The sequence below is a fragment of the Carcharodon carcharias genome, chromosome 11 (genome assembly GCF_017639515.1).
Source record: "Carcharodon carcharias isolate sCarCar2 chromosome 11, sCarCar2.pri, whole genome shotgun sequence".
Taxonomy (NCBI): domain Eukaryota; kingdom Metazoa; phylum Chordata; class Chondrichthyes; order Lamniformes; family Lamnidae; genus Carcharodon; species Carcharodon carcharias.
The window spans coordinates 83,870,305-83,897,581 of NC_054477.1; the positions used below are offsets into that span (position 1 = coordinate 83,870,305).

The 27,277-nt window shown below is 43.6% G+C and overlaps 1 protein-coding gene across 1 annotated transcript in view; it reads right to left on the bottom strand.

Moving 5' to 3' along the window:
* The window catches only part of dlg2 (discs, large homolog 2 (Drosophila)), a 916,179-nt gene that overhangs the window by 494,031 nt on the left and 394,871 nt on the right, over window positions 1-27,277 (bottom strand). Inside the window, 1 exon segment of the mRNA XM_041198640.1 lies at window positions 11,928-12,030. Within this exon segment, the coding sequence (XP_041054574.1) occupies window positions 11,928-12,030 (103 nt within the window).

The following is a 27,277-nucleotide window of genomic DNA, read 5'->3' on the forward strand; positions in this document are numbered from 1 at the left end:
GTGGGAGAAATACTCCATCTCTATTGCAAGTAAGAACTTGGTCATCAGGTGCAAGGTGCTTTTGGTATTGCTATATGTGTGCAACTCTGGCTCATAACCCATTTATGTGCCATGGTGCTCACATGAGCCAGTTTCCACCTTACCTGGAGATCGAAAATGGACCATGTTGGCAGAGACATAATGTACAAACATCTAGATATGGCCGGGGATGGGGGGGGTGATGGGAGAGAAACGTATCTAACATCATCCTCATCCTGATGGTCACCTTATGTGTGGCTGCATCAAGCTCCTCAAAGCCCCTCTGGGGTGTAAGGGAGGGCTTGCCACTCTTTGGAGTGGATCATCTTGTTTCAGTCCTCACCTTCACCCAGCTCTTGCCTGTGGCTCCAAATAGTTATTAGCACATGACATGGTCAGACCCTGGTAAACCGCTAGTCTCTTACTCTCGGTGATTTGCAAATTTGTCTAACCTGGCATGTGAAGACTGACTCCTGTGGATTGAACGGATGAGACCAACCTAAAGTCTTGAAGGATATTGGATAACATGTTGTGGAAAACGTAGAGCACAACAACCTCTGCTATTTAAGTTCTCATCAACTCCGAAAAGGATAATTTGTTGCTACGCACAATCGTATCTGATTTTAGGCTGACTGTGTGGCCTAATGGATAAGGCCTCTGGCTTTGCTGTCTTTGATGATAGTATCAGAAAGTTGCAGGTTCGAGTTCTGTCGCAGTCGTTTTATACAGAATTCTGGTGGAACTTCCTGAAAGCCGCTTTCTCACTCATCAAGTAGAAGGCTTGCCTAAAGCAACAAGTGATCAGCTTAACCTTCTTCTCTTTGCATGTGCCTTGTACTGGGCACCCTATTAAAAAATGTGTATTGTGTCTTTAAAAAAGGCACAGAAGAAGACCTGATGATCCACTGCATCCAGGTCTATCTCTATCTATCTAAACTTGTCCTGCAACTGGACCAGGATAGGTCAGGATGAGAGACTGAGGCTGACTGCACAACTGTCCCTCTAATCCAATTCAAGCACAAGTCATCTTCATCATTTTCATATCATCTGTCATCCATCATCTATCTGTCACAAGTCCTGTGGCGACTGATGTGGCAACAGGTGTGGAATCACTGGGAGCTCTAGGCATGAACCTGTACACAGACAGCTTAGGCTACCGGGTTCTTTTCATTGGAAAGAAGCAGAAGTGGAACTCGGTAGCTCCCTGAGGCACTGAGCAGCCCTTTTCAGGACCACACTGGTCACCCCCTTAGCATGAAGAAGGGGCTAGAAAAGGTGCCCTAAATCTTGTCTGCTTCACTTCCCTGCCCAGCAGGCTGCAGCAGGCAGGGATCCCATCAATGCAGTCGTAAGTCAACCTCAAAAAAGAAAGTAAAGGTGACATTAGTCATCATTGGCACATGGAAGGTGCACATCCTCATAGACAATGCCACAGCTGACAGATCTGAGAGAAGGGCTGCTCTTGTCAGTAGAGAACTGGCTAGGTACACTGTCCTGGTCACTGTTCTCAGTGAGACTAGTTTACCTGAGGGAGGTTAGCTCAAGGAACTTGGTGCAGGTTACATAATTTTGGAGTGGCCATGGTAAAGAAGAAAGGCACAAAGCTAGCGTCAGCTTTGCTGTCATGAACCATTTTGTCAGTAAGTTCACTTGCCTTCCCAAGGGTGTTAATGATTGTTTGATGATGCTTAAACTCCCCCTGCATGGTAACAGGCAAGCAACTCTCATTGGTGTGTACACCCCGACCATGACCAAACCTGATGCAGTTAAGGATAAATTCTATGATGACCTCCAGTCCTTGATTGCTACTGTGCCAAAGTTAGACAAGCTAATCATTCTTGGTGACTTCAATGCAAGAGTTGGTGCAGAGCACCACATGCGGGAAGCAGTCATCAGGAAGAAACGGGGTCAGCAGTTGGAACAGCAAAACTCTCCTCTTGCTGGAGATGTGTGATGAGTGTGGGCTCTTAATCGCCAACAGTTTTCTGACTCCATAATCGCACCCCCATGCAATGGCAATCAATTGAATAAGTCACCACCAGGCAGAGGGACAGGAAAGATGTGCATGTACAAAAGTCAAGTACAGCACTGGCTTCTGGACTGACCACCATCTTATCATTTCAAAGCTAAACTTCAAAATCTATCCCCCAAAGGATCCCAAGGCATGAAAGTCCAGAGCATCTCAATGTCTTAAGACTCAAACAGGCAGTCATGAAGGAATCTCTCTCAGAGAAACTTGAGGACCAACTGTGTACACTAAAAATACTGCTTGACTTCTGAATTCATTAAAGCCTTCGTTCAAACATGGAGAACTCAGGCAGTGAAGTGAGAGTGATAGCCCCTGGCATCAAGGCAGCATTTGAACATGTGGCACCAAGGAGCCCTAGCAAAACTGAAGTCAATGGGAATCAGGGAAAAACTCTCCACTGTTTGGAGTCACACCTAGCACAAAGGAAGATGGTTATAGTTGTTGGAGGTCAATCATCTCAGTCTCAGGACATTGCTGCAGGAGTTCCACAGGGTAATGCCCTAGGCCCAACCATCTTCAGCTGTTTCATCAATGACCCTCCTTCCATCATAAGGTCAGAAGTGGGGATGTTCAGTGATGATTGTATAATGTTCAGTACCATTCACAGCTCTCAGATACTGAAGTAGTCCATGTCCATATGCAGCAAGACCTGGACAATATTCAAACTTGAGCTGATAGTGGCAAGTAACATTCTTGCCACACAAATGCCAGGCAATGACCATCTCCAACAAAAGAGAGTCTAACCATCACCCCTTGATATTCACTGGCATTACTATTGATGAATCCCCCACTATCAACATCCTAGAGGTTACCATTGACTAGAAACTGAATTGGACCTGCCATTTAAATAGACTGCCTAAAAGAGCAGGTCAGACACTGGGAATTCTGAGGTTAGTAACTTACTTCCTAACTCCCCAAAACCTGTCCATCATCTTCAAGGCTCAGGTCAGGAGTGTGATGGAATACTCTCCACTTGCCTGGATGAGTGCAGCTCCAACAACATTCAAGAAGCTCAACACCATCCAGGAAAAAGCAGCCTACTTGACTGGCACCCCGTCCACCAACTTAAACATTCACTCCCTCCACCACCAATGCAGTGGCAGCATATGTGTAGCATAAGATGCACTACAGCAACTCACCAAGGCTCCTTTGACAGCATCTTCCAAGCCCATTACCTCTACCACCTAGAAGGACAAGGGCAGAAAGTGCATAGGAACAGCTCCACCTGCAAGTTCCCCTCCAAGCCAAACACCACCCTGACTTGTAGCTATATCAGCATTCCTTCTTTGCTGCAGAATCAAAATCCTGGAACTCCCTTCCCAACAGCACTGTATGTCTACCTGCATTAGATGGACTGCTGAGGCTCAAGAAGGGAGCTCACCCCCACCCTCTCAAGGGCAATTAGGGATGGGCAACAATCGCTGGCCTTGCTAACAATGTTCACATCCCAAAAGAGAATAGAAAAAAGGGCACTCACTGCACTGAGGATGACAGGTCGACCTTCAGGGATATAATGCACTCCACAGCTCTAAAGGCCCTTAGGTCTACCTCTCATAAACATCAAGGTTGGTTTGATTAAAACAATGACGTAGTCCAGAAGTTACTGGAGGAGAAACATTGCCTCTACAGTGTTTACCTTAATAATAAGTCATCACTATCTAAGAACGATGTCTACCAAACATCTGCAGGTCTGTCCAATACAAGCTTAGACAGATGGAAAACACTTGGCTGAATTGGAAAGAAGACTAACTTCAGTCATATGCAGACCACAAAGACTGGAAGAGATTCTACAATGCTCTGAAATCTGTTTAGAAGCCCCAGTCCAACAGCTAATCACCAATCCTCGGTGTCCATGGGTTAACATTGCTCACAGAAATCCTAGAAAGATGGGCAAAGTACTTTAACCACATCCTCAATCAGCCTTCATCCATCAGTGAAGAAGCAATCAACAGACAGCTACAGGTTGCCATCAACTGGTCTCTTGATGACCCTCCCATGCTATTCGAAATGACGAATGCAATCAAGCTCCTGTCTAGTGGCAAAGATCCAGGACCTGATGTTATCCCAACTGAGGTCAAGACTGAAGGTCAATGCCTGGTTAAGAAGCTCACTGAACTCTTGTAGTCCATTTGGGGGCAAGGAACCATCCCGCAGGAATACAAAGGTGCCTTCATTATCCACCTGTAGCAGTGGAAAGGAACTCACCAATCTTGCGACAATCATAGCAGAACTTCAATCCTCTTCATCACTGGGAAAATCTTCGCCAGAATCCTTCTGAATTACTTAGTGCAACATTCCGATCAAGATCTGCTGTCAGAGAGTCCATGTATTGTCAAAAAAGGTCAGGAAACCACTGAAGTGGTGGTTGCAGTTGTGCTGTTCAGAATAAATGCCAAGAACACAACATGGATCTCTACACCATAAATAAAAATAGAAAATGCTGGAAAAGCTCAGCAGATCTGGTAGCATCTGTGGAGAGAGAAAGAGTTAATCTCCTTAGCTGTCACCTATCCCTGACTTTCTAGCTCGTTCCACCTGCTCCACCCTCTCTTACATAGTATAAAATCCCCTCACCCCCATCAGCATTCCAAAGGGATCATTCCCTACGTGACACCTTGGTCCACTCCTCCATCACCCCCAACCCCGTGACCGCTTCCCATGGCACTGCCCATGCAATTGAAGAAGGTGCAATATTTGTCCCTTTACCTCCTCCCTCTTCACAAAGGCCCCAAACACTCCTTTCAAGTGAAGCAGCGCTCCCAAAGCAGTCTCTTCTACATTGGGGAGACTAAACGCAGTCTGGGTGACTGCTTGTGGAACACCTTCGCGCAGTCCACAAGCATGACCCAGACCTTCCTGTTGCTTGCCATTTCAACATACCATCCTGCTCTCATGCCCACATTTCCATCCTTGGCCTGCTGCAATGTTACAATGAAGCCCAACGCAAACTGGAGGAAGGCACCTCATCTTCCAATGAGGCATGTTACAGCCTTCTGGACTTAACAATGAGTTCAACAACTTCAGAACATGAACTCTCTCCTCCCTCTTGTCCCCTTTTTAAATTCAAATTTAATTAATTTAAAAAAAAATTATTTTATTATTTTATTTATTCGTTTATTTTTTATCCTTTTTCCTCAACACCCCGTCTCCCCCCACAGGGCCATCTGCCACTTGTTCTTATGTTTTGCTTTCACAGAATGTTGACCCTTGTTCTGCTAATAACACCTTCTGCTCTCTTACCTTTATGCCACTATCAGCACCATCTATACTCTTTACCAGTACCATTAACACTCCCTTTGTCTTATGTCCATGACATCTTTGTCAAACTCTCCTTGGTTGTTACCTATCCCTAATCTTCTATCTAGTTCCACCTGCTCCACCCCCTCTTAAACAGTATAAAATCCATCATATTTCTTCTTCTCTTTAGCTCTGAAGAAGAGTCATATGGACTCAAAATTTTAACTCTGTTTCTCTTTCCACAGATACTGCCAGACCTGCTGAGTTTTTGAAGAATTTTCTGTTTCTATTTCAGATTTCCAGAATCTGCAGTATTTTGCTTTATGCTTTGACATCTACACCATGTTTGTTTACCTGACCAAGGCTTTTGACACTGTCAGCCAGAGGGCCTTTGGGAGATAATGGAGAAACTTGGCTGCCCTGAAAAATTTATCACAATGTTTCGACAGTTCCATGACGGCATGCTCGCTCATGTTTTAGATGATGGTGAGTCATCTGACCCATTCCAAGTCACTAATGGAGTTAAACAGGGATAGTGCTAGCACCAACCCTCATCAGGTGTTTTTCTCTGCCATGCTGTCTGATGCCTTCCATGATGGTGAATTCAGATATTGCAAGGATGGAAAGTTGCTCAATTTGAGACAATTCCAGGCAAAGACCAAGGGCTCCAACGGCATACTTCACAATTTTCTGTTTGCTGATGATGTGCACCAGTTGACAGTAGTGAGATGGACATGTAACATAGCACAGAATTGTTCTCCATTGCATGCAGCCATTCGGCCTTACAATCAGCATGAAGAGAACTGAAGTAATGTACCAGCTTGCTCCAGGAGCGCCCTATCTCAAGCTCAATGTTTCAGTCCATGACCAGAACCTGTCAGCAGTGGATAAGTTCAATTACCTCAGCAGCACATTCTCTTGAGCTATTTATATTGACAACAGACACATGCAAGAATTGCCAAAGCAAATGCAGCCTTCAGCAGATGTTGAATATCAATCTGGGACCGAAGAGGAGGAAGTCTGCCAACCAAACTTAAAGTCTATGGAACAATAATCCAAGCCCACAGACTTGCAGCAGCATCATGCAAAGATGGTCATCCACTTTCACTTGAGCTGCTTCTGGAAGCTTTTTAAGGTTAGATGGCAGGATAAAATATCAGACACTGTGGTGTACACTGTGCTGGCAGGCTAAGCATCTGCATCATATTGAGACAGTCACAACTGAGTTGGGCTGTCATGTAGCCAGAAAACCTGACACTCACTTACCAATATGAATCTTCTATGGAGAGCTTGAGTCTGGGGTGTGCTCTCATGGCAGTCAAAGAAAATGCTACAAGGCCATTCTGAAGGCTTCAGTTAGGAGTTATGATATTGACATTGAGTCCTGGGAGAAGCTCTGCGCCTGGCGCAACCAAACAAAACCTCCTTCGAAAACAAATGCATAACAGAGGCAAAGAGAAAATGCAAGGAGAGGAAATCTTGAGCCAGTAGTTCATCCAAAACTCAACTGTCTGCAATATCTTGTCCTGTATACAACAGAACCATCTAGGTGCAGATTGGCCTCAGCAGCCACACACGTTCCCACTGGAACCCTACCAAACAGCTCAGATGATGAACATGGTCTTCTTCACTTCAAAGGACGAACAAGAAGACAACCCTTTGTATGCAAACACCAAGTGTCACCATGTGCTGAAGTTCTATCTATCCACAGTGCTGCTGTGAAACATTTCATTCAGCTGTATCATGCCACACCACCTGTCCCTTGTGGAAAGGTTTATGCAGAAAAACACCTTTGACCACAAGTCGATCAGGCTTGATGCTCTACGTGAAAAAAAATGGTGGATCTTGTCGGAGCTGACTGTCAAAATTATTTGGCAGAATGCATCACCACCAGAACTCTCAAGTAAGCACCACAACATAATTTGGCTGTTGGTGAGAAGGGCCTCTCTGTTGATCCCCCTCCATTCCTGATTCTCACCACTTACACACATTGCCCTTGAGGTAGCTGGGGTGGGGAAGAGACCATCAGCTACCTCCTTCTGGAATTTGCCTTTGCAAAGAAGGTCTGAAGAGATGCAGGGGATTTTGTTGAAGTTCATCTGAGCAGTTCCATAAAGCAGGATTTTGTGTTCTAGGGCTGTGCCCAGAGCCACACACCAAGACAAACATCAACTGCTGCTGGAGGAACATCACCCCAGTAAATGATGCTCTTTGGTCTGCTCGAAAATTGTTGATCTTCCAATGAAAAGAGCTGTGCGTGACCAAGTCTGCAGACTGCCACATTCCAAGGTCCAGGATGTACTAAACTTTGAGGCAGCTGCTACAAAGACTCAAAGGGGAAAGCCACAGTCTAAGGCCCTCCTGTCATAGTACACCAAGGAGCTGGAAACAATGTCAAACTCCTTGGGCTACATGCACCGAAGAGCGTTTTACATGGAAGGTATGCTGTAAATATAGCTTGTAATTGTATGTGTAGTGAGGCACTTCATGGTACCAAATTCTGTCCTGTCAGGAATTAAACCGTATTGCAATTTATGTAATGTCAAATTTGAACTGTTCTGTAATGTGCTTCCACAAATTTTATGAATAAAGTTTTTTTGGAAAAAAAAATTTCTAAGTTCAGATTTCATGCCATCACCTCATTAAGGCTTCAGAATGCATGCAAACATATTTAAATGAATATTTGTCACAATTTCCTGTGTTTTGTGTATTAGATCCTATTCACCAGTTTGTTGGATCCTGTTCGCACGCTTGTTGTAAGAGATGGCCGATTTGGTACTAATGATAGAGTTCAGTAGCAGACTTCATAAATAGAAACTCTGGGCAGGAGTTTACGTTCGGTGTGCGGGCGCGCACCTGACATGCTTGAGTGTAATATGATGCGCGACGACATCGGGCGCGCAATATTTCATTCGGTGGGTGCACGCCAGAGTCGGGTTTCCTAAAGCAAATAAGCATTAACTAAAAGCTCATGTGACAGCGCTGTTCCTCGCGATCCACGCAGGGCGAACCTTAATTGCAATTTCTTATGGTTTAAGTGGTACGAAGTGAAAGGAGCATGGTGCCAGAACAAATTGCCTGCCTTTAGAATAGGCCCTATAATAACCATGAAGAAATGGCTCTGCTGTCTCTAGCTTAGCAGGGAGCCATTTGCAGATCTGTATCATCTGATGGAAGAACAAATATAGAGAGCACACTGCTAGTGGCAGTTATGGTCACCTCCTCCCTCAATGTTTTTTTGCAATCTCTTGCTGTCTTCTCAAGGTGTCTTGGAATTTAAACAAGGCAACTCCTCTAATACCCATCTCTTGTAAAAATTCTTCCACTTCACCAGCCTCCAAATGGTATTTGGACACCATGCCACTAACCCACAGACACCATTTCCACCTTCTACATTTATTTGCTACCCACTGTTTTTTGCTAGCTCTTCATTGTGTCCCATAATAGGAAACATTGATGACTTTTTAAAGGTAATTTGGTTTTATTACTCAATTTTTGTAAATTCACATAGCTGTAGCCTTTCAATTTTCTCAGCAGCCCTTTAAGGCAATTTTCCACCCATTCCTTCGGCATGCCTCCCAGCACAAGATGGGGGACTGTGGCTCACAATTAATAAATTTCATAATAATGGCTGCTGGGCATTTGCTGTACAGAAGGTGCTCTCCAGGATTCTTTATAGAATGAACCCTCAGAGCTCAAAAGCAGAAAATCAGTTGTTTCCCTCCACAGGTTGGCTGAATTATAATATTTATTGATAACTTCCCTTTATGTCTACTGAGAATAATTTCATGGGGAAGGATTTTTTTTGCATATTGCCCCATAAGTCAAGGCATTAATCAACATGAGTAAATGGTTATCTGATAAGTAAATTGTTTAATTGGATTCTATTATTTTCATTCCTAGCTCCATTGCAATTCAGGATATATATTTCCTGAATGGCAACTTACTTCGAAAACACAAGATTTTAAATTTTGTGAACCAGAGGTTAATTAATCTAAACTCAACAGAATGAAACACTGTGCAAATTGTCCGGCACAAGTGCAACAATTAACAAGGCAACTACTGCCAGAAAATGTCATAACTTTAGTTATAATGAATTTAGAAAAATATATAGCTGGGACATTTTGAAATAATAATTTTTAATATTTAGAATGGCCTGCAAATCACTGTTTCACAGAAGTACCAGCATGTTTAAATCAAAATATAGATAATGTCATATTAATGTACCTTAAATTAGCAGTGATTACACATCAAAGAATTCCACTGGTCATAAAGCATTTAAGACCATAAGATCATGAGACGTAGGAGCAGAAGTAGGCCATTTGGCCCATCGAGTTTGCACTGCCATTCAATGAGATCATTACTGATCTGATATTCCTCAATTCCACTTTCCTGCCTTTTCCCCATAACCCTTGATTCTCTTACTGAGTAAAAATCTGTCTATCTCAGCCTTGAATATACTTAACAACCCAGCCTCTATAGCCCTGTGCATTAAAGAATTCCACAGATTGACTACCCTCTGAGAGAAGAAATCCCTCCTCATCTCTGTCTTAAATAGGTGACCCCTTACTCTGAGATTATGCCCTCTGGTCCTAGACTCTCCCACAAGGGGAAGCAACCTCTCAGCATTTGCCCTGTCAAGCCACTTAAGAATCTTATATGTTTCAATAAATATATGACTCCAATGAGTACAGGCCCAACCTACTCAACCTCTCCTCAAAGAAAATCCCTCCATACCCAGGATCGACCTAGTGAACCTTCTCTGGACTATCTCCAATGCCAGTATATCTTTCCTTAGATAAAGGTGCCAAAACTGTTTACAATATTCTAGGTGTGGTCTAACTCATGCCTTGTATAGTTTTAGCAAAGCTTCCTTATTTTTAAATTCCATTCCCTTTGAAATAAAGGTCAACATTCCATTTGCCTTCCCTATTACTTGACGAACTTGTATACAAGCTTTTTGTGATTCATGCACAAGGACCCCCAAATACCTCTGTGTTGCAGTTTTCTTCAGTCTTTCTCCATTTAAATAATATTCAGCTCCTCCATTCTTTCTGCCAAAATGCATAACCTCACATTTTCCCACATTATAATTCCATCTGCCAAGTTTTTGCCCACTCACTTAACCTGTCTATATACCTCTGTAGACTCTGTGTCATCCTCACCACTTGCCTTCCCACCTACTTTTGTTTCATCCACAAACTTGGCGATAGTACATTCACTTCCCTCGTCCAAGTCAATAATATATATTGTAAATAACTGTGGCCTCAGACCTGATCCTTGTGGCACTCCACTAGTTACAGGTTGCCATCCTGAAAATCCTCCCCTTATCCCAACTCTCTGTCTTCTATTACTTAGCAGGCTTTATATAAATACAAGACTTTTTTTGTAAATGCATTCAAGGATCAACAATATCATGGCAATCTAATGACTAAAGCCAATAATTATAGGATTCTTTAGCATATCAGATCATGATGGGCAGTGCCATTAATGCTGCTATGTAACAGCTAATGTAAATCTCCTCCAAATGCCAACATTAAACAAACTAGGGTTAAATATATTATTGGTTAGATGGATTTGCAAGTTTTCTCTTACTCTGCTTTAACGGTCTGACTGAAGTTCAAAACTCAGAATTGCATCTATTACCACATCTATGCACCATTTCCAATTCCAACAATAATTATTTTATGGTTTTTGAGATAAAAGTGTACTTATAATCCACAACGTTACCTTGATACCAATTCAGGTTGCAGTATAGAAGTTACTGAACTTAAGAAATTGTTTAAATTAGTTGCTCATGTCCCGATGCATTTTCCTCACTTTTAATATTGCTGTTCTTGATAAATTGATTGCTTCATTTACTTCATTAAAAATTTGAGAGGATGTATCTGAAGAAGTGAGAGAAACAGGTACAACTGGGGCTTAATTCTCTTGACAGGGCCACAAATTCGAAGTGAAAACTTGAACCACCATGTTTTTGCCCTATTTAATTTCTGACAGGAAACTGCGGTACAGATGCTTGCTCCAATTATGTCCCTTCAGTTACAGCATGTCCAGAAATTTCACCAAAAGGTAAGTCCGGAAGAATCCATGTATACTGAAATCAAGTGTAGATCCCAGCAAAGGTAAAGACAATTGTCATTTTTCCATTGATTAGCTGACCTGCAATTTGAGTATGAAGATTAAAACAATTTGAAATTTATTTCTTCTCAGCTCCCAGGAAGGCATGGCACCATTCCGAGAACCACCTCCTTTGTAGATCAGACATCCCACTTACTCGAGAGAAGCTGGTAATCATTTTGAATATTTAAATTACACTGTTTCCACAATATTTTGAATTCAAACACTAAACACAAATAAGACAAGTTTCTCACATTAAAGTAAGAAAAATGTGAATGGAAACCGCTTTAGAATAAGAAAATCTGTTTTGTGATTATCACAGAATTTTAGGTTTTCAAAGCTTAGTCATTCAATCCTTATGCATCCCTGTTTTGATATAGGTTACTTTAAAGCTGTCCCTGAACTCTTAATAATTAGGCTAGGCTTACCTAAAGCCTGACTAGTTGTCCATATAGTAAGCTCATCAAACAAACATCAATATAATCATCCTTAAAGGCACTTCAGTTCAAGCCACAGTTCTTACCTTCTGGTCTGTATTGAGCAATCATAGTCACAATCTGGCCTGCCCCCTTTAGAGCCAGTGCAGCCTGCTCATGCGTTGCAGCACATAGATCGATGCCATTTACCTGCACAAAAGACATCAAAAACAGTTGACTTACATACCTCAGCTAAGGGAATCCGATTTTTGTTCTAATATGATTTGTGTACCGCTAATGGTGGCATGTTATATATAAACAGACTGGTTAGCATGTTTGAAAAACCTATTGAAAAAAATGAGAATTAACAAACTTATCACAGAAAATATTTATGGAATGAGTTTTAGCTTAGCAATTTATGCTACTGGAAAGGCAATGCTAATCTTTAAGTAATGAATTACTACTTAATAATGCAACATGCAGCTGATCACAATAAAATGTAAATACATCCTCACTGTGGAGCATCTGCTCAAACAGAGAAATATCAACCATGACAGTTGTACAGGGCTGCTTCCAGTGCACTCTTGGCATGATTCTGTTGGGAGTGTGATGAAAGTGGTGAAAATTAGACTGTGACTGGGCCTACTCCTGCTCCAGTAAAGTCAACCATATCAGCAGGAAGATGTTTGGGAAATAGAAATGCAATGTGGGAGTTCCTTCATTTCTGGCCAGGGAATTTACTAGGTTTTCTACTAGATTAGCTAGTAAACTATCGTTTTGACTGGCACAAATGGACCCCATTTGCTAACCTCCTGTTAATATTTTAATACTGGAAACCACAACATTCAATACATTTGTGGGCTCAATCATTCCCAATAGCAACAACACCAGAATTTTGTTCTTGCAGGTTTTTGGGGCCAATATGACAATCCACATCCTATCAACAGATTTGCACTGGTACCTCCACTCAAAATGAGTTCAAAGCTAACTTAAGGTGGTTTATAATATATTATTTTTAACCAATAAATTACATGATAAAATAGAATACAGAGCAGAGACTAGGCAATTCATGAAAATTAAAACACTTATATCCCAATTGGATCCCTAATTAGATGGAATTTGCCATCCAGGGCGTTATTTTTGAAAGCCACAATTCCCCATATACCCTGTACAAATATATTACACATACACTCAATCCATAAACTGTTAGAGGTAAAAAATGAATTTGAAAAATACATGGGAACTATCAAGCAATGAAGACTGGAATCACTTGAGTAAGCTAACAACACATTAAAATGCCCTACATTTCACCTTTATTTAATATTTGAAAGCAGAATTCACAAAATCGCAAGATTATAAAGCACAATTCATGTCTTATTTATAAATATAAGTCAATATTCAAATTACTCCTTAGTAGTTTTAAAGTGTGAAATATTTTAAGGGAAGATTACTCAAAATCAGCAATTCACCTAATTACAATTTACAATAATAGTAATAAAAGTGAAACTATTATCAATGAAGTAAAACAAATATCGGGTGGTTTAGGAACTTTGTACATAGCATTTGTGAAGTTATACTTAACATGCTTAGGGTAGAATCATCCCAGATTTGCACTAAGTGCACTGGCGGGCAGTATAAAGATCGTTTTACCTGCTGGCTGTAATGGCGGCTTTTCAAGCAGTATTGTCCAAATTCCGCCTCCATATTGTCCAAATCCTGCCTCATTAATCATGCATTCACAGGAAATGCACCTTTTCAATAGCAGACGGGCTCCCACTTGCCCACCAGGCCATCATCTTGCCGCCTCTTCACACCGGGTGCCATACTTAAATGCAACTGTGCACACACCTCTCAGTGCTTTCAACTCAGGACTGTTGCAAAGAAGACATGGCCCCAAAAGGCAAGAAGGCTGCAGCCCCCCTGGTTTAGTGACACATCCTCGTGTGCCTTTTAGATGCTGTGGAGGCCCACCGTGATGTCCTCTACCCCCGCTCTGGCTGCAGGAAGGGCAGCACCATCACCAAGCCAGCATGGGAGGCGGTGGCAGTGGTTGTCAGTGCCAGCGCCCTGCAAAAGAGGACAGCCACCCAGTGTAGGAAAAGAATGAATGATCTCCTCTGTTCCACCAGGGTAGGTCACTTTTTTCATCACTCTCAACTTATACACTCACAAGCCAATCACACGTCCACACTGCCAGTTCAAGGGACAGCACCATTCATTCTCTCACACACCTTCATTGTCTTCATCCCGTCCATGGGATCATTCACCACTCACACATCCCAGGCACACTTATCTTCTGGCCTGGCAGACGTCCTGCTTACATTTTCTCCATCTGTATTCATTCACAACAAGCTGGCATACAACAAGAGGGAGAGGTGCAGACTGGCGGAGGAATGCCTGAAATCATGGTCCTCGTGGACTTTGAAAATCGAGCGATAAAGCTGGCCAGCGAAGATCTGGGAGTCCCTGTGCTGACATGAGGTCAGCTATGCTCTACCAAGTCAGTATCCAGCAGTGCAACATCCATCAGACAACCATGCTGTGAGTGATGTGTCCTGTTTCACAGGCCACTGCTAAGCACTAAATTATCTCTCCCTGTTTTCGCAGGAACATCTGGGAACAGCTGAAGGAGTCCACGACCCAGGGCCTCCAATCAAGCCCTGAAGACACATCAGAAGAAGAATCTGAAGCCACCTTCATTGAAGACCCATCACAGCGCTCACCCAGACCCTCCACCAGTGCAGAGATACACATCTCAGTGGGACCAAGCTTTAGAGTAGCCTTGGGATCACAATCTGGTGAGCACATCATGGCAGGGTTAGGCCACTTAAGAAGATGTAACTCTTTCGAGTACAAACACATTTCCATCTGTTTCAGATGAAGTTACATTGTTTCATAGTTTGTCATTGTGAGATTTGAACTCTTGATCTTGGGGTTACAAACCCAGTACCATAACCACTTGGCTATTTAGGCCAAGATTATTACATTGTTTCATAGTTTGCCATTGTGAGATTTTTTGAACTCTTGATCTTGGGGTTACAAACCCAGTACTGTAACCACTTGGCTATTTAGTTTGCCATTGTGAGATTTGAACTCTTGATCTTGGGGTTACAAACCCAGTACCATGACCACTTGGCTATTTAGGTGCACAGCTTGGGTACTGGTATTAATTACTTGTACATAATGTTTACTATTGCAAATAAACTGCCAAGAATGTCTCCTTGCCTTTGGCTCCTTGTTCTGATGGGCAGTGTTCGTGTCACTCAGACGTGAAACCTTTATGCACAAGATAAAGGCAGGTGTCTCAGTCCAGGGTCTCTTCCCTGTGCTTTGTGCAGCCATCAGACCAAAGTGATGGTCCAGCTTCACACTCACATTATTGATGTCTGCACCTTGATGGTGCTCATCACTGCTACCAGAACGCCGTGGGCAGGTGTCACACAGTATTGTCATTCTCTCTGTGTGTTCTCAGTGCCTTTAAGAAGGGGCTGGTTCCCATCTCATCAGCTTCTGTGACCAGTGACACTGTGCTCCTGAAGGGGTCAAGTGCTGAAGGCTGACAAAAGATCAGGTGCATTTAAAGTTTAACAGCTGTGCCTCCTTGATTCATATCTCAGAGTGCAAACAAGTTGCCCTCGGCCAGACAGGAGCCTATGGAGTGTCCTCACTGTATGTCATCATAATCCTCCTGTAATCGAGTGACAGTTAGGGCCTCTGCTGCATCTCCATGACAGGATCTTATCACAGAGAATATGTGTGCTGCCATAAGCCAGACTGGAGTCAAACATTCACAGATGCAATGTGAGGTGTCTCTTCACTGCATCTCATCATCATCCTCCATGAATCTAGCAGCCTGCCTCGTCTGGCCAGTGCGATGGCCTCATCGCCGTCATCATCACCTTCGAGGACCTCCTCACCATCATCCTCCTCTTTGGAGGAGATGTGCAGCTCCTCCATTTCCTCCTCAGCCAACTCCTCTTCCGATTGCAGCTCCAGGTTGTAAATGGTGCAGCAGGTGATGACAATGTGTGACCTCCTCTGTGTACTATATTGCAGGGCTGCACCAGACTGATCCAGGCACCAGAACCTCATTTTCAGCATCCCGATGTTTTGCTCCATGGAGTTACGAATTGCAGCATGAGCCTCAGTGTACCTTCGCTCAGCTGCAGTCTGAGGCTGCCGCATGGTTGTCATCAGCCAAGTCCTCTGCGGGAAGCCCTTTTCCCCGAGGAGCCAACCCTGCAGCCTCTGTAGGCCCTGGAAGACATCAGGGGCCTGAGACTGACTGAGAATGTAGGAGTCAAGGACAATCCTGGGAACTGAGTGCAGACCTGCAGGATGCATTTGTGAAGGTCACACACCAGCTGAGCATTCAGCAAGTTGTGGTGGACATTGTTGAGCATTTACTGTGATGAAGATGTGAGCGCCATGTGAGTGCATCTGATGGCACCCTGCACCTGTGGAAAACCTGACATCTGGGAAAATTTCAGTGCTCTTGCATCCTGGCTTTCCTGGTCCTGGGCAAAATGCACAAAGTTGTTTGCCCTCATGAAGATGGTGTCCATGACCTCCTGGATGCATTTGTGGGTGGAAGCTTGCGATATCCCAGAGGTCACTGGTGGAGCCCTGAAAGGAGCCACTGGCGTAAAAATTGAGTGCCATGGTCACTTTCACAGCCACAGGCAGTGGATGTCCTCGATGCCCCGTGGCGCCAAATCTTGCACCAGCTGGTAGGTGTGACCGACAATTCCCTAGGCATGCACAGTCTTTGGCGACACTGGTTCTCGGTCATCAGTGGGAATGAAAGGCAGCATCTATGGACCCTAGGTCTAGCTCGGTGCCTATCAGTGATCGCTTACTGTGGCTCTTCAGTGGCTTGTGTGGGAGCCCCAGATGCCCCTTCTTTCTGAGGGTGCTGCTCCTCCCTCTGTCCAGCCAGGTGCCTCCATCACTCTCTTCTCCTTCGTCTCTGCTCTCTGTAAACCATGAGGCATACAGCTAGGTCACCAGGCTCCATGCTCCTAATGTACTCCTACTTTCGGATGAAAGAGGGAGATGTATGGGTTATCTTGGATGCTCTAAGACCCTCTCATGTTTAAATTTGAAGGCACCTTAACGCATCCCAGAGTGTGTTGGCTACCACTTGGATGCCCAGAGTTTAGTGCACTGCATGGCTGCCCAAGATCCCACCCAATTCCGCCCCACTCCACCTGACCAACTGGCGGCAGCTTTGCCTACTGGTCTGCATGCTGTACTCTCAGCTCAGCCATTCTCCAAACCTGTGCTGCAAGGTTGCACTGTTAACTTGAACCATGGGGGAGACTGGCCCAAACCTGAATGATGACATTGCAAGGGGCTGTGAGAGCCTCCACCAGTGACTTCTCCATGGGCAACCTTAGCAAGGAGATTTTACAACTTGCTTAGTCGTCTAATCATTCTGCAGTTCACCGAAACACTCATTATGTTGCAGTCTATGCCTGAAAAACTCTGGAACACTTGGTGGCACTTTCATGCCTCTGCATTGCTTGACTAGGCAAATCAGCTAGAGGCCCAACACCAAGCATGTCAATGTGGCTATGCCTGAACTGTCTCAGCTGCAAAGGAATGTTCACTTTATACAAGGTGTCCCTAATGCGTGGCTGCTTCCTTCCCCACCACCCTGCACATGATTGTGCACTACCATCAGCAGCAGTGCAGCCCTTGCTCTCCCCGTCCAAGTCACCTCAACTGCAGTGCAGCCCCTGCCCCGCCCCCCAAGTCACCTCAACAGCAGCGCAGTGTTTCCCGCCCCCACCAACTTGTCTCAATCACAGTGCAGCCCTTGCCCTGGCACCACACTGTCAGCCAGCCAGGAAAATGCAACTTGCCTCTGCTCTCACCTGAATGCACAGCGCCTCAACCTTGAGGTCCAACAGGCGACCCTCATGAGCACTGCACAATGTTACTGTGTACTCACCTCCGAGTTCCTTGAAGTGCACCTCCCGAGGTGCATGCCTTATCCATGCTGTTGTGAAGCACGTCATTGCGCAATCACACTGATGTGCTCAGATGATCCAGCTTGGAGAGATGAATCCGATGAGCTGGACTCATAAGGATATGCACATGTATTACAATGAAGTTCTCGACGTCTGATGGTGGGACACCTGGACCTCCATTGACGAGCGGAGCAGCGATTGCAAACTGGTTTCAAAATGTCATGAAACCGATTTTTGACCTTCTTGCCATATTGTCCACACACTCCACCAAACACACTCGCCACCAACAGGCATGGAAAATTCTGCCCTTAGTGTAACTTGGAGTATTCTACCTTTAAAAGAATATTGATGCTTTCAAGTGGGGTGTGCAAACAAATAGTAATATCCCGCGGTTTATGGATCTTAATTGTGAAGAGAAACTCAGTGTAGAATTTATTTTCATTGGAGAGAAGATCAAAAAGGGTCACGTCATTGGTCTTTAATATGCTGAAAGAAAGATAGCATAAATGCAAAACTCTATTTAATTTTCACTGTAAGGCAGAACCAGGAGGCAAACTAACAAACCACTATAAATAAAGAATGTAAAAAGAGACAAAGAGAGTAAAAAGCTCATAATGAATGCCATTCTGCCCCTGTTAACTGATCCTCTTAACAAAGCTGGACAAATATTCAGTGAGAATTGGGAGTGCATGTTACTGAAAGAAATACAAAGATAAACACTTCATGGACCATAAAGAGAATATTTTATTCAGATGGGTGAGGCATTTGCTCGGCCCACACAATGCAGTTGGCAGGAGATGTAATCATTTTTAAGGCTAGACCTTACTTGAATTGAATTTGTGATTTGCTAGTGGTAATATATAGGCAAACCACAAAGGGATGAGGGTGTGTGATGGGTGAGGGATAGAGGGTCTAAAATTTTCTAAAACAATTGGAACCAAGTCCCATTGTTAGCTCCTGACAACTGTGGAGGTCCCATGCACTTTGGGAAAATTTTAGTCCATTACCAGAATTGAGACAGATTGGCCCCAACCAATGAAAGCTACTTTAACTGGCTACCCGCTGTTCCTGGGTGAGTAAACATCACCACTTGCAGCCTGCCTCTGGATAAAGCACACAGAGGTGGGAACATGTCACAGAGCCACCCCACTGTGATCCCATTGAAATTTGCATGCCCCATCCTGCACCCCCGCCTCCAAAGCCACCTCCCTGGGACTGAGAAAATTCAAGCAATGTTTTAGGTCGATGTCTTTCATCAGAATTGAGAAAAGTTAGAGATGTAACGCCTTTTAAACAAGTTGTGAGGCAGGGAAAATGGGAAGTGGATAGAAGGAAAAAGAGGATTGAAGGCAGGAGAGATGAAATGACAAAAGGGATGATGGTGTAAGGTAAAAGCAAGTGGCAGTGAGACAAGTAAAGAAATAGAACATCAGTATTGATGAGCTGAAAATGATAAAAGCATAATCATTACCATCACCTGATCTCTGAAAAAAATGGGAATAGAGAGGTCAGACTGGGAGTAGGGGGCAGAGAATTAAAATGACAGGTGACAGGAAGCTCAGGGTCACACTTGTGGATTGAAAGGAGGCATTCCAAAATCAACCATCTGATCTGCATTTTGTCTCCCCAGTGCAAAAGAAACCACATCATGAGCAGTGAATAGAGATTTAGAAAAGTACAAATACATCACTGTTTCACCTGGAAGCAGCTCTAGAAGATGGGAAGGGAAGAGGTAAAAAGGTGGGATGAGGTAAAAAGGTAGGTGTTGCATCTTCTGCACTTGCACCGGGAGGTGCTGTGGAAATGGGATCAGGTGTTTGAGTGATTGAAGAGTGGACTCAGGGTGTCACAGTGGGAATGAACCTTTCAGAAAGCTAAAAGGGGAAGGAAGGGGAAGGTGTGTTCAGTGGTTTCATCATGCTGTAGCTGGCCAAAATAGTGGAGGATGATCCGTTGAATGTGGAGGTGGTGATATGGAAGGTGAGGACATGACACATATAACCATGGTTCTCAGGTAGAGGGGTAAGGGTGAATGCAGAAGTGCAAGAAAATGAACAGACATTGTTGTGTCTTGTGCCTTGGAGATATGCAGGGATGACACCAGTTTGTGTGTCAGAATAGGAATTTTTATTCAGTGCTTTTAAACGTCTGCTGGGGAGGTGGTGGTTGCTGCCAATACTACATCCGACCGAGGCCTTGGGTCAAGAAGGGTCCAGGCACAGATGGGCAATAGCAAGAGGAGGGTCATGGGATGGGGTTCACAGGGGTGTGGGGGGAAGGGTGTCAACAGAAATGGAAGGTGGGTGGCCTTCAGTGCCTCTCCCACTTTCTGATGGCTTGTCACTTGATCAGATACTGAGTGCCTTTGAATGAGGGACCTCCCATGTGAGCTGGCAAGCAAACATGTTCGGCAGCACCACTGGGGAGGTGGTTGTTGCTGCCAATACTACAACTGCCCGAGGCCTTGGGTCGAGGAGAGTCCAGGCACAGCTTCTTACTAGTTTCTCTTTCTCAGTAACTATGCCCAGACTTGACTAACAGCACACAGAACAGAAAAGAGTTAACAGACATGCATAATCAAACAGCAAACAATTAAACAACTGAATACCATGGGCGGAATCTTGAGTCCTATCCCATGGCAAGATTGGTGGCTGGGGCAATTAATTGAGTGGGGAGATGGTGGATGGAGAGCCTGCCACCTTCCTACTTTCACCCAGATTAAGTCCAGTCCCTTCCACTAATTGAGGTCCTTAAGTGGAAATTAATGTCCACTTAAAGGCTTCATCTTGCTGCTGCTGGTATTAACCCAATGGTGGGCAGGGGGCTGACAGTACAGGGAGCACAACAACCAGACCCAAGCATCTTTGCTTGCCAGCTCACTTGGGAGATCCCTTATTCAAAGGCATTCAGTACCTGATCAAGCAACCTGCCATCAAAAAGTGGGAGAGGCACTGAAGACCACCCAACTGCCCTTTCTGCTGACACCCATCCTGACGGCCCCGAGCACGCCCAATTCTAAGTCCTATAATGAATTAGTGGACCTCATGAAAATGCACTTCCAACTGAAGCCATCCATAATAATGCAACGTTTCAAATTTAATTCCAAAGTTAGGGCCCCAGGAGAGTCCATTGTATATAACAAACCTTAAGCAATTGACAGAACACTGCAATGTCGGGGACACATTAAATGATATGCTGCTGTACCGGTTAGTTTGTGCAGTTCAGGATGATGCCATACAGTGCCATTTACTCGTCGAGATCGGCATCGATTTTAAGCGCAGCCTAAGAATCTCCATTGCAATGGAAAGTGCTGCAAGAGACTCACAGGCTTTGCAACATATACAGCATGGTGCTGTTCTTCAGGTGGGGTGAGAACCTACCACCAAGTGAGGCATGAAAACCAGACCAACAGCATCGAAACGAGATGCAATTTCCACTGTTAGAAACTTGAAAAGGCCTAGTAAAAACACTTCAGCAGCAACTCCAAGGTTAAGCTGTTATAGATGTGGAGGTGACCACGGACTGGACAGCTGTAAATACAAGGAGGCAGAATATCATTACTGCCATAAGAAAGGTCACATAGCAAGGAAATGCAGGGCAAAGTTGAAACAACCCGTAAAGCAGCAAACCAACATGATTGAATTAAAAATACAGCAGAACCTGAAGCTGCCAACACTGAAATTTATTCCCTGAAAAACATCACTGTTGTAAAAACCGAACCTATCACTGTCACAATCCAAGTTATTGAGAAGCCAATAATAATGGAGGTGGGTATGGGTGCCTCAGCTACAGTGGTAGGAGAGCACACTTTCAAATACCTTAATGAAGTAGACAACCAATAAACCTGGAGCAGACAACCGCTAAATTAAAGACATACACTGGAAAATCTATTCAGGTAAAAGGCACCATCACAATATCAGTATCTTATAGGCAACGGGCAGCCCAGCTGCTTGTGATAATAGTGAAAGGAGAAGGACCCAGTCTTCTAGGCTGAGACTAGTTAAAGAAAATCAAGTTTGACTGGTCTGACTGAGATATTTCACCTGAAAATAGGAGGAATTCTTGAACTGTTAAGGAAATACAACACGATATTTCGGGATGAATTAGGGAAGTTAAAAAGCCTTCAGGCCAAGATATATGTGGATCGTCAAGTGACACCATGTTTCTTTAAGGCCAGACCTGTAACTTATATGTTGTAAGAAGGTGGATGCAGAACTATGCCGGTTAGAAAAGCTGGACATCATGCAACCTGTCCAATTCTCGGAATGGACAGTACCCATAGATCCAGTGGTTAAACCTGACCAAACCATATGCATTTTTGGGAATTGTAAATTGACTGTAAATAAGGCAGCAAAACTAGACAAGTACCCTATTCCAAGAACAGACAACTTATATGCAAAGCTGGCTGGAGGCAAGCCCTATACAAAATTGGATATGAGCCACACCTACCAACAATTAGAATTGGGTAGGATGTTAAGAGAATACGTGACTATTAACACACACAAGGGTCTGTATCAGTGCACTCACCTTCCCTTTGGAGTATCATCCGCATGTGTTATCTTCCAGAGAACAATGGAGAGATTTTTTGAGGACTTCCCCGAGCGGTAGTACACCTGAATGATTCTCTGATCACAGGGTCAACCGAGACCAAACAGTGGAGGAGGTGCTAAGAAGTTTCATGGAAGTTGGCGTACGGTTAAAGAAGGAAAAAAGCACATTTCAAGTGCCAGAAGTTACTTACCTGGGTTACAGAGTGGATGTTATGGGTTTGCAATTGGCAGAAGAGAAAATTCGGGCAATAAAAGATGCACCCTCACCATCCAATGTAACCGAACTCAAGTCCTTCCTGGGTATGATCAACTGCTATTGCCGCTTCTTGCCTAGCTTATCAACTGTGTTGGCAACATTACACTTGCTGTTAAAAAAGAATCATCATTGGTTGTGGAATTCACAACAGGAGGAAGCTTTTGTGAAAGTAAAGAAACAGTTACATTCGTTGTATTTATTGGTATACTTTGACTCATTGAAAGAGTTGGCATTAACATGTGATGCCTCTCCTTATGGTCTAGGAGCCATGTTACCACACAGGATGGAAAATGGATCTGAAAGGCCTACCGGCTGTGTCTCAAAAACCCCTCCACAGCCGTGAAGGGTTAGTCCCAGCTAGAAAAGGAAGGTTTATTGATGGTATTTGGAGTGAAGAAATTCCACCAGTACCTACAAAGACGACATTTCACCATTGTGTTGAACCATGAACCATTAATGGGTTTATTCAGTGAGGATAAGGCCACTCTGCCAATAGCATCAGCAAGAATACAATGTTAGTCTCTGATATTACCTGCGTATGAGTATACTTTTACCTACCGTCCAGGCTTACACATTGCAAATGCGGACACACACAGTCGTCTCCCGTTACCAGATAGCATTGTACATGATTCTGTTCCACAAGAAGTTGTGCTATTATGGAATTTCTTGGATTCTTCGCCTGTGTGTATGAAGCAAATTAGAAATTGGATGAATTAAGATCCAATATTGTCAAAAGTCTGAGACTTTATTTTGCAAGGATGGTCAAATTCGCCTGTATCTGAAGATTTGATACTATCCCATTGCAGAAACAGAGTTAAGCTGCCAAGATGGAATTTTGTTGTGGGGATCAAGAGTTGTCATCCCATCACAAGGTAGAGAACCACTCTTGACAGAGCTTCACAGTGTGCATCCAGGCATATCAAGATGAAAATGCTTGCACGAAGCTATATGACATTGAAAGCATGGTCAAGCACTGTCTCCATTGTCAGCAACAACAGAAGTTGCCTGTTCCAGCTCCCCCCTACATCTGTGGGAGTGGCCTGGTTGACCCTGGGTTAGACTACATGTCAATTATGCAGGACCATTCTTAGGTACTGTGTTTTTGTTGATTGTAGGGTGAATGTATACGAAGTCAACTCGCCAATATCAAGCGCAACTATCGAGAAGCTGTGCCACTGTTTTAGCATACATGGCCTACCTGAAATCGTCATTTCTAATAACGGTACAGCCTTTACCAGCACAGAGTTTCAGAAATTCATGAATCTGAATAGAGTCAGACTTACTAAAACAGCCCCTTGCCATCCCTCATTAAATAGTTTAGCCGAGAGAGCTGTACAAACTTTCAAGTCTGGTATGAAAAGTTTATCAGAAAGTACCCTAGAATCTTGACTTTCCTGCTTTCTTCTCAGTTATTGAACAACGCCACATTCGACTATGGGTTCATCTAAATTATTGATGAAACACTGCCTACATACACTGTGAAGCCTGGTGTTTCCAAACTTAGAGGGGAAGCTAGAGTGGAATCAGATTAATGAAAAATTGAACCACGATATACACAGCAAAGTTTGCACATTCAGTGTAGGTGACACGGTATTCGTGTGAAATTTCAGAAGTGGACCTTGTTGGGTTCCTGGAGCCATTGTCTCAGAGACTAGTCCATTATCTTTCCAATGGTGGACAAGATGAGGTGGGCCTTCTCAAAAAGAGTTAACGTGGGGATCTTGCCAGATCTCCAGCCGACGGTTGAGATCCTCATCACCTCCACAAGAGTCTGCTTTACATCTTTTACCCCTTGTAAAACTAAAAGATCTTATTTTAAATTAAACCATCCTAAACAACAAACATATACATGGAGTCATTTCTTAGAGAAAACAGACATGCTGAACTCTTAAGTACAGAAATACAAAGATATAAAGGTTGTAGATGACAGTGCTGAGATCTACAAACTTGAGGTTGCGGTTCTGCATAATCAGCTCGATGAAGCAGATGATCAACATCATGATAGCTCATCAGAAATAGAAATGTAACCTCATAATCACTGTCTTCGAAATATCCAGGTCTATTCACTATCAAGCGTCTTGAGTTCCACTTTGTGTTGTTATCCAACAGATAAGCATTGGAGCCAAAGATCTGCTTGATCTGCTTTGGTGCAGTTAGAGATGATGCAAGTTTGTGGTCATGATTTCGCCATTTGATGCAAACCTAATCCCCAACTTCAAATCATGGTCTCGTTGTGCGTGTTCGCTGTCAAAGTGTGCTTTTGCTTTATCTTGTTATTCTGAGATTTCTTCAGCTTTTGCTCTGACATTTTTATTGAGTAGATGTGACAGCTTAAGAAAGGTCAGTGGCAAGCGAAAGTTACAACCAGTCATAAGTTCGGCCGGTGCCCTTCCGGTCATAAAGTATGGGATGGTTCGATATGTGCAAAGTAGGATATCAATGGATTCCCCTAATAGCTCTCAGACTGTCCTCTATCACCCTGTCGAATCATTCTATGCCACCATTCAATTGCCAGTTATATCACGATGTCAGGTGCTGATGAATTCCATGGCTAGCTAGGATCTCTGGGAACTGACTGGAAACAAACTGTGATCCATTGCCTGTGGTGGTAGTCTCTGGCAAACCCTACTTTGAAAGCAACTTGTCTAGAATGTCAATGACCAAAGTGGTAGTTATAGAATTTGCTCTATAGATCATGGACAACAAGCAAAAAACATTGATTCCTAGGACCTCTTGCACTTCTCAAAAAATATCTTCTAGGAGTTGTTGTCATGGTTTTGTTTGCCATAGGGTCAGTTGTAGAGGTGTGGAACATGGTTTAACAGATTTTTCACTAAGGAACTCTTGCTGGATACCAGACTGCTTCATAGAATAATTGTTTCATCTAATAGCACCTGAATGTCCTTCAAGGACAAGATGCAATAGATGTTGATGTAGCACTTTCAGGATAACTACTCAAGTTCCGTGTGCAATACAGTAGTCATCAAACATTGCGAGCTCATTACATATTCTGTAGTATGGGATCAGTTCTTCCTCTATTTTGTTAGGCTGCTCAGTTTTAAGGTACTGTCTTACTTTCTGCAGTACACCGTCTGCTGCCAAATCTGCCTTCAATTCTTCTCACGTAACAAGATTCATGGTCTTGTGTAAAATCACCACAATCGCATAGTCTTCAATGTCGCAAGTCGTTTCTGTCTAAAGCTGTCTGCAATAGTAGTATGGCTAAGCATGTCAACTACTAGGTTTGTGGACCTGTGAGATACTCAACCTCGAAGTTACATTGCTGAAGAAGATCTGACTATCTGTAAATGGATAACCAGATCCTGAGTTGCCTAACAATGTAGTCAGCACTTGGTGATCGGTGCGGTGAGTGAGCTTTCTACTGCAATGATACATGTGCCAATGTTCATAAGTGTAGATACAAGCTAGTGCTTCCCACTCTCCAGTTAAATATTTGTGTTCCGTTTGTGACCAAGGGTAATTTGGGTCACACAGTGACTAGGTTCAATATCCACAGCGCTGGGTCAATTCACTCAATGATCCTGTCTGCTTCAAGTTGTTTTAGCTCCTGTGATATTTTGGCATCAATCTCAAATGGTAATCATTTCAACTTTTGCAAAACTGGCAGAACTGACATGTCAATGTGAGGAGAAGACAATATCCCTTAATCACCCAAAATCTGATAAATAAGGAAGGATACTGCTGTGCCTGGTCCATGTCATCAGTCAAGTTAATGTGTGTTCTGGTGGGCCTTCAAATTTGAAGCCAAGCTTATCGAAGTGGTTTACCCCAGAAGGTCTCCCTTAGGTGACACAGAATGTGAAACTGCCTAGGGTGAAGTTTTTGTAGCGCACTGGTTCTGTGATTGCTCCCAAAGCTCGAATAATCAAGTCATTGGAAGCTTGAAGAGTGTTGCAGGAGTAAGAGAAAGTTGCAAAAATATAATAATGGTAGAGTTTGTCACTCAGTATAGATATTTTCTCACCAATATTCTTAAGAAGCAACACTGAAATGCCCGCAATCTTGACTAAGCATTCCATAAAATAACTGGTGCTTTACCATCTGTGATGTTATACACGTGTCATACTTCAACCTCAGGAATAGATTCCTCCATGTGTCAAACTGATAAATTCCTCTTCACCAACCTGTATACCTTTCTGAAGTGATTCCACTTTAAGTATGAGTTATACTTTTTTCCCCTCGAGCTGGAATGGCATTGGGAATCGATGAGCACCCCCACAATTTGAGATGGGGCAATTGTTGATGAGCCCGCTGAGGTCTCTTTGTCCGTAAACCTTGCAGTTGTGCTGGTTGGGAAAGCTGTGTCTGCGACCCTGAGTGGAACCGTCCAGTCCAGTTGGCAGCAGGTGTCATGGCAGGCGAGAGCAGACAATATGGTGAGAAGGCCAAAAATCAGTTTTATGCCGTCGTGAAATCAGTTTGTGTTTGTCTGCTCCACCCATCAACGACAGGCCATGTTTCCCGCCGCCGCACATGGAGAGCCTAATTTCAACACTTTAGCATCTCATTATAAGCCCAGTTCACCGGGTTCACCCCCTACAGTAAATCATCCGGGGATGTCGGCATGATTGCACACTGACATGTTTCACAATGCACTTAAGCGACATGCACCTGGCGAGCTATACTTCACTCAGTACTTTGAGATTTGCCTACCT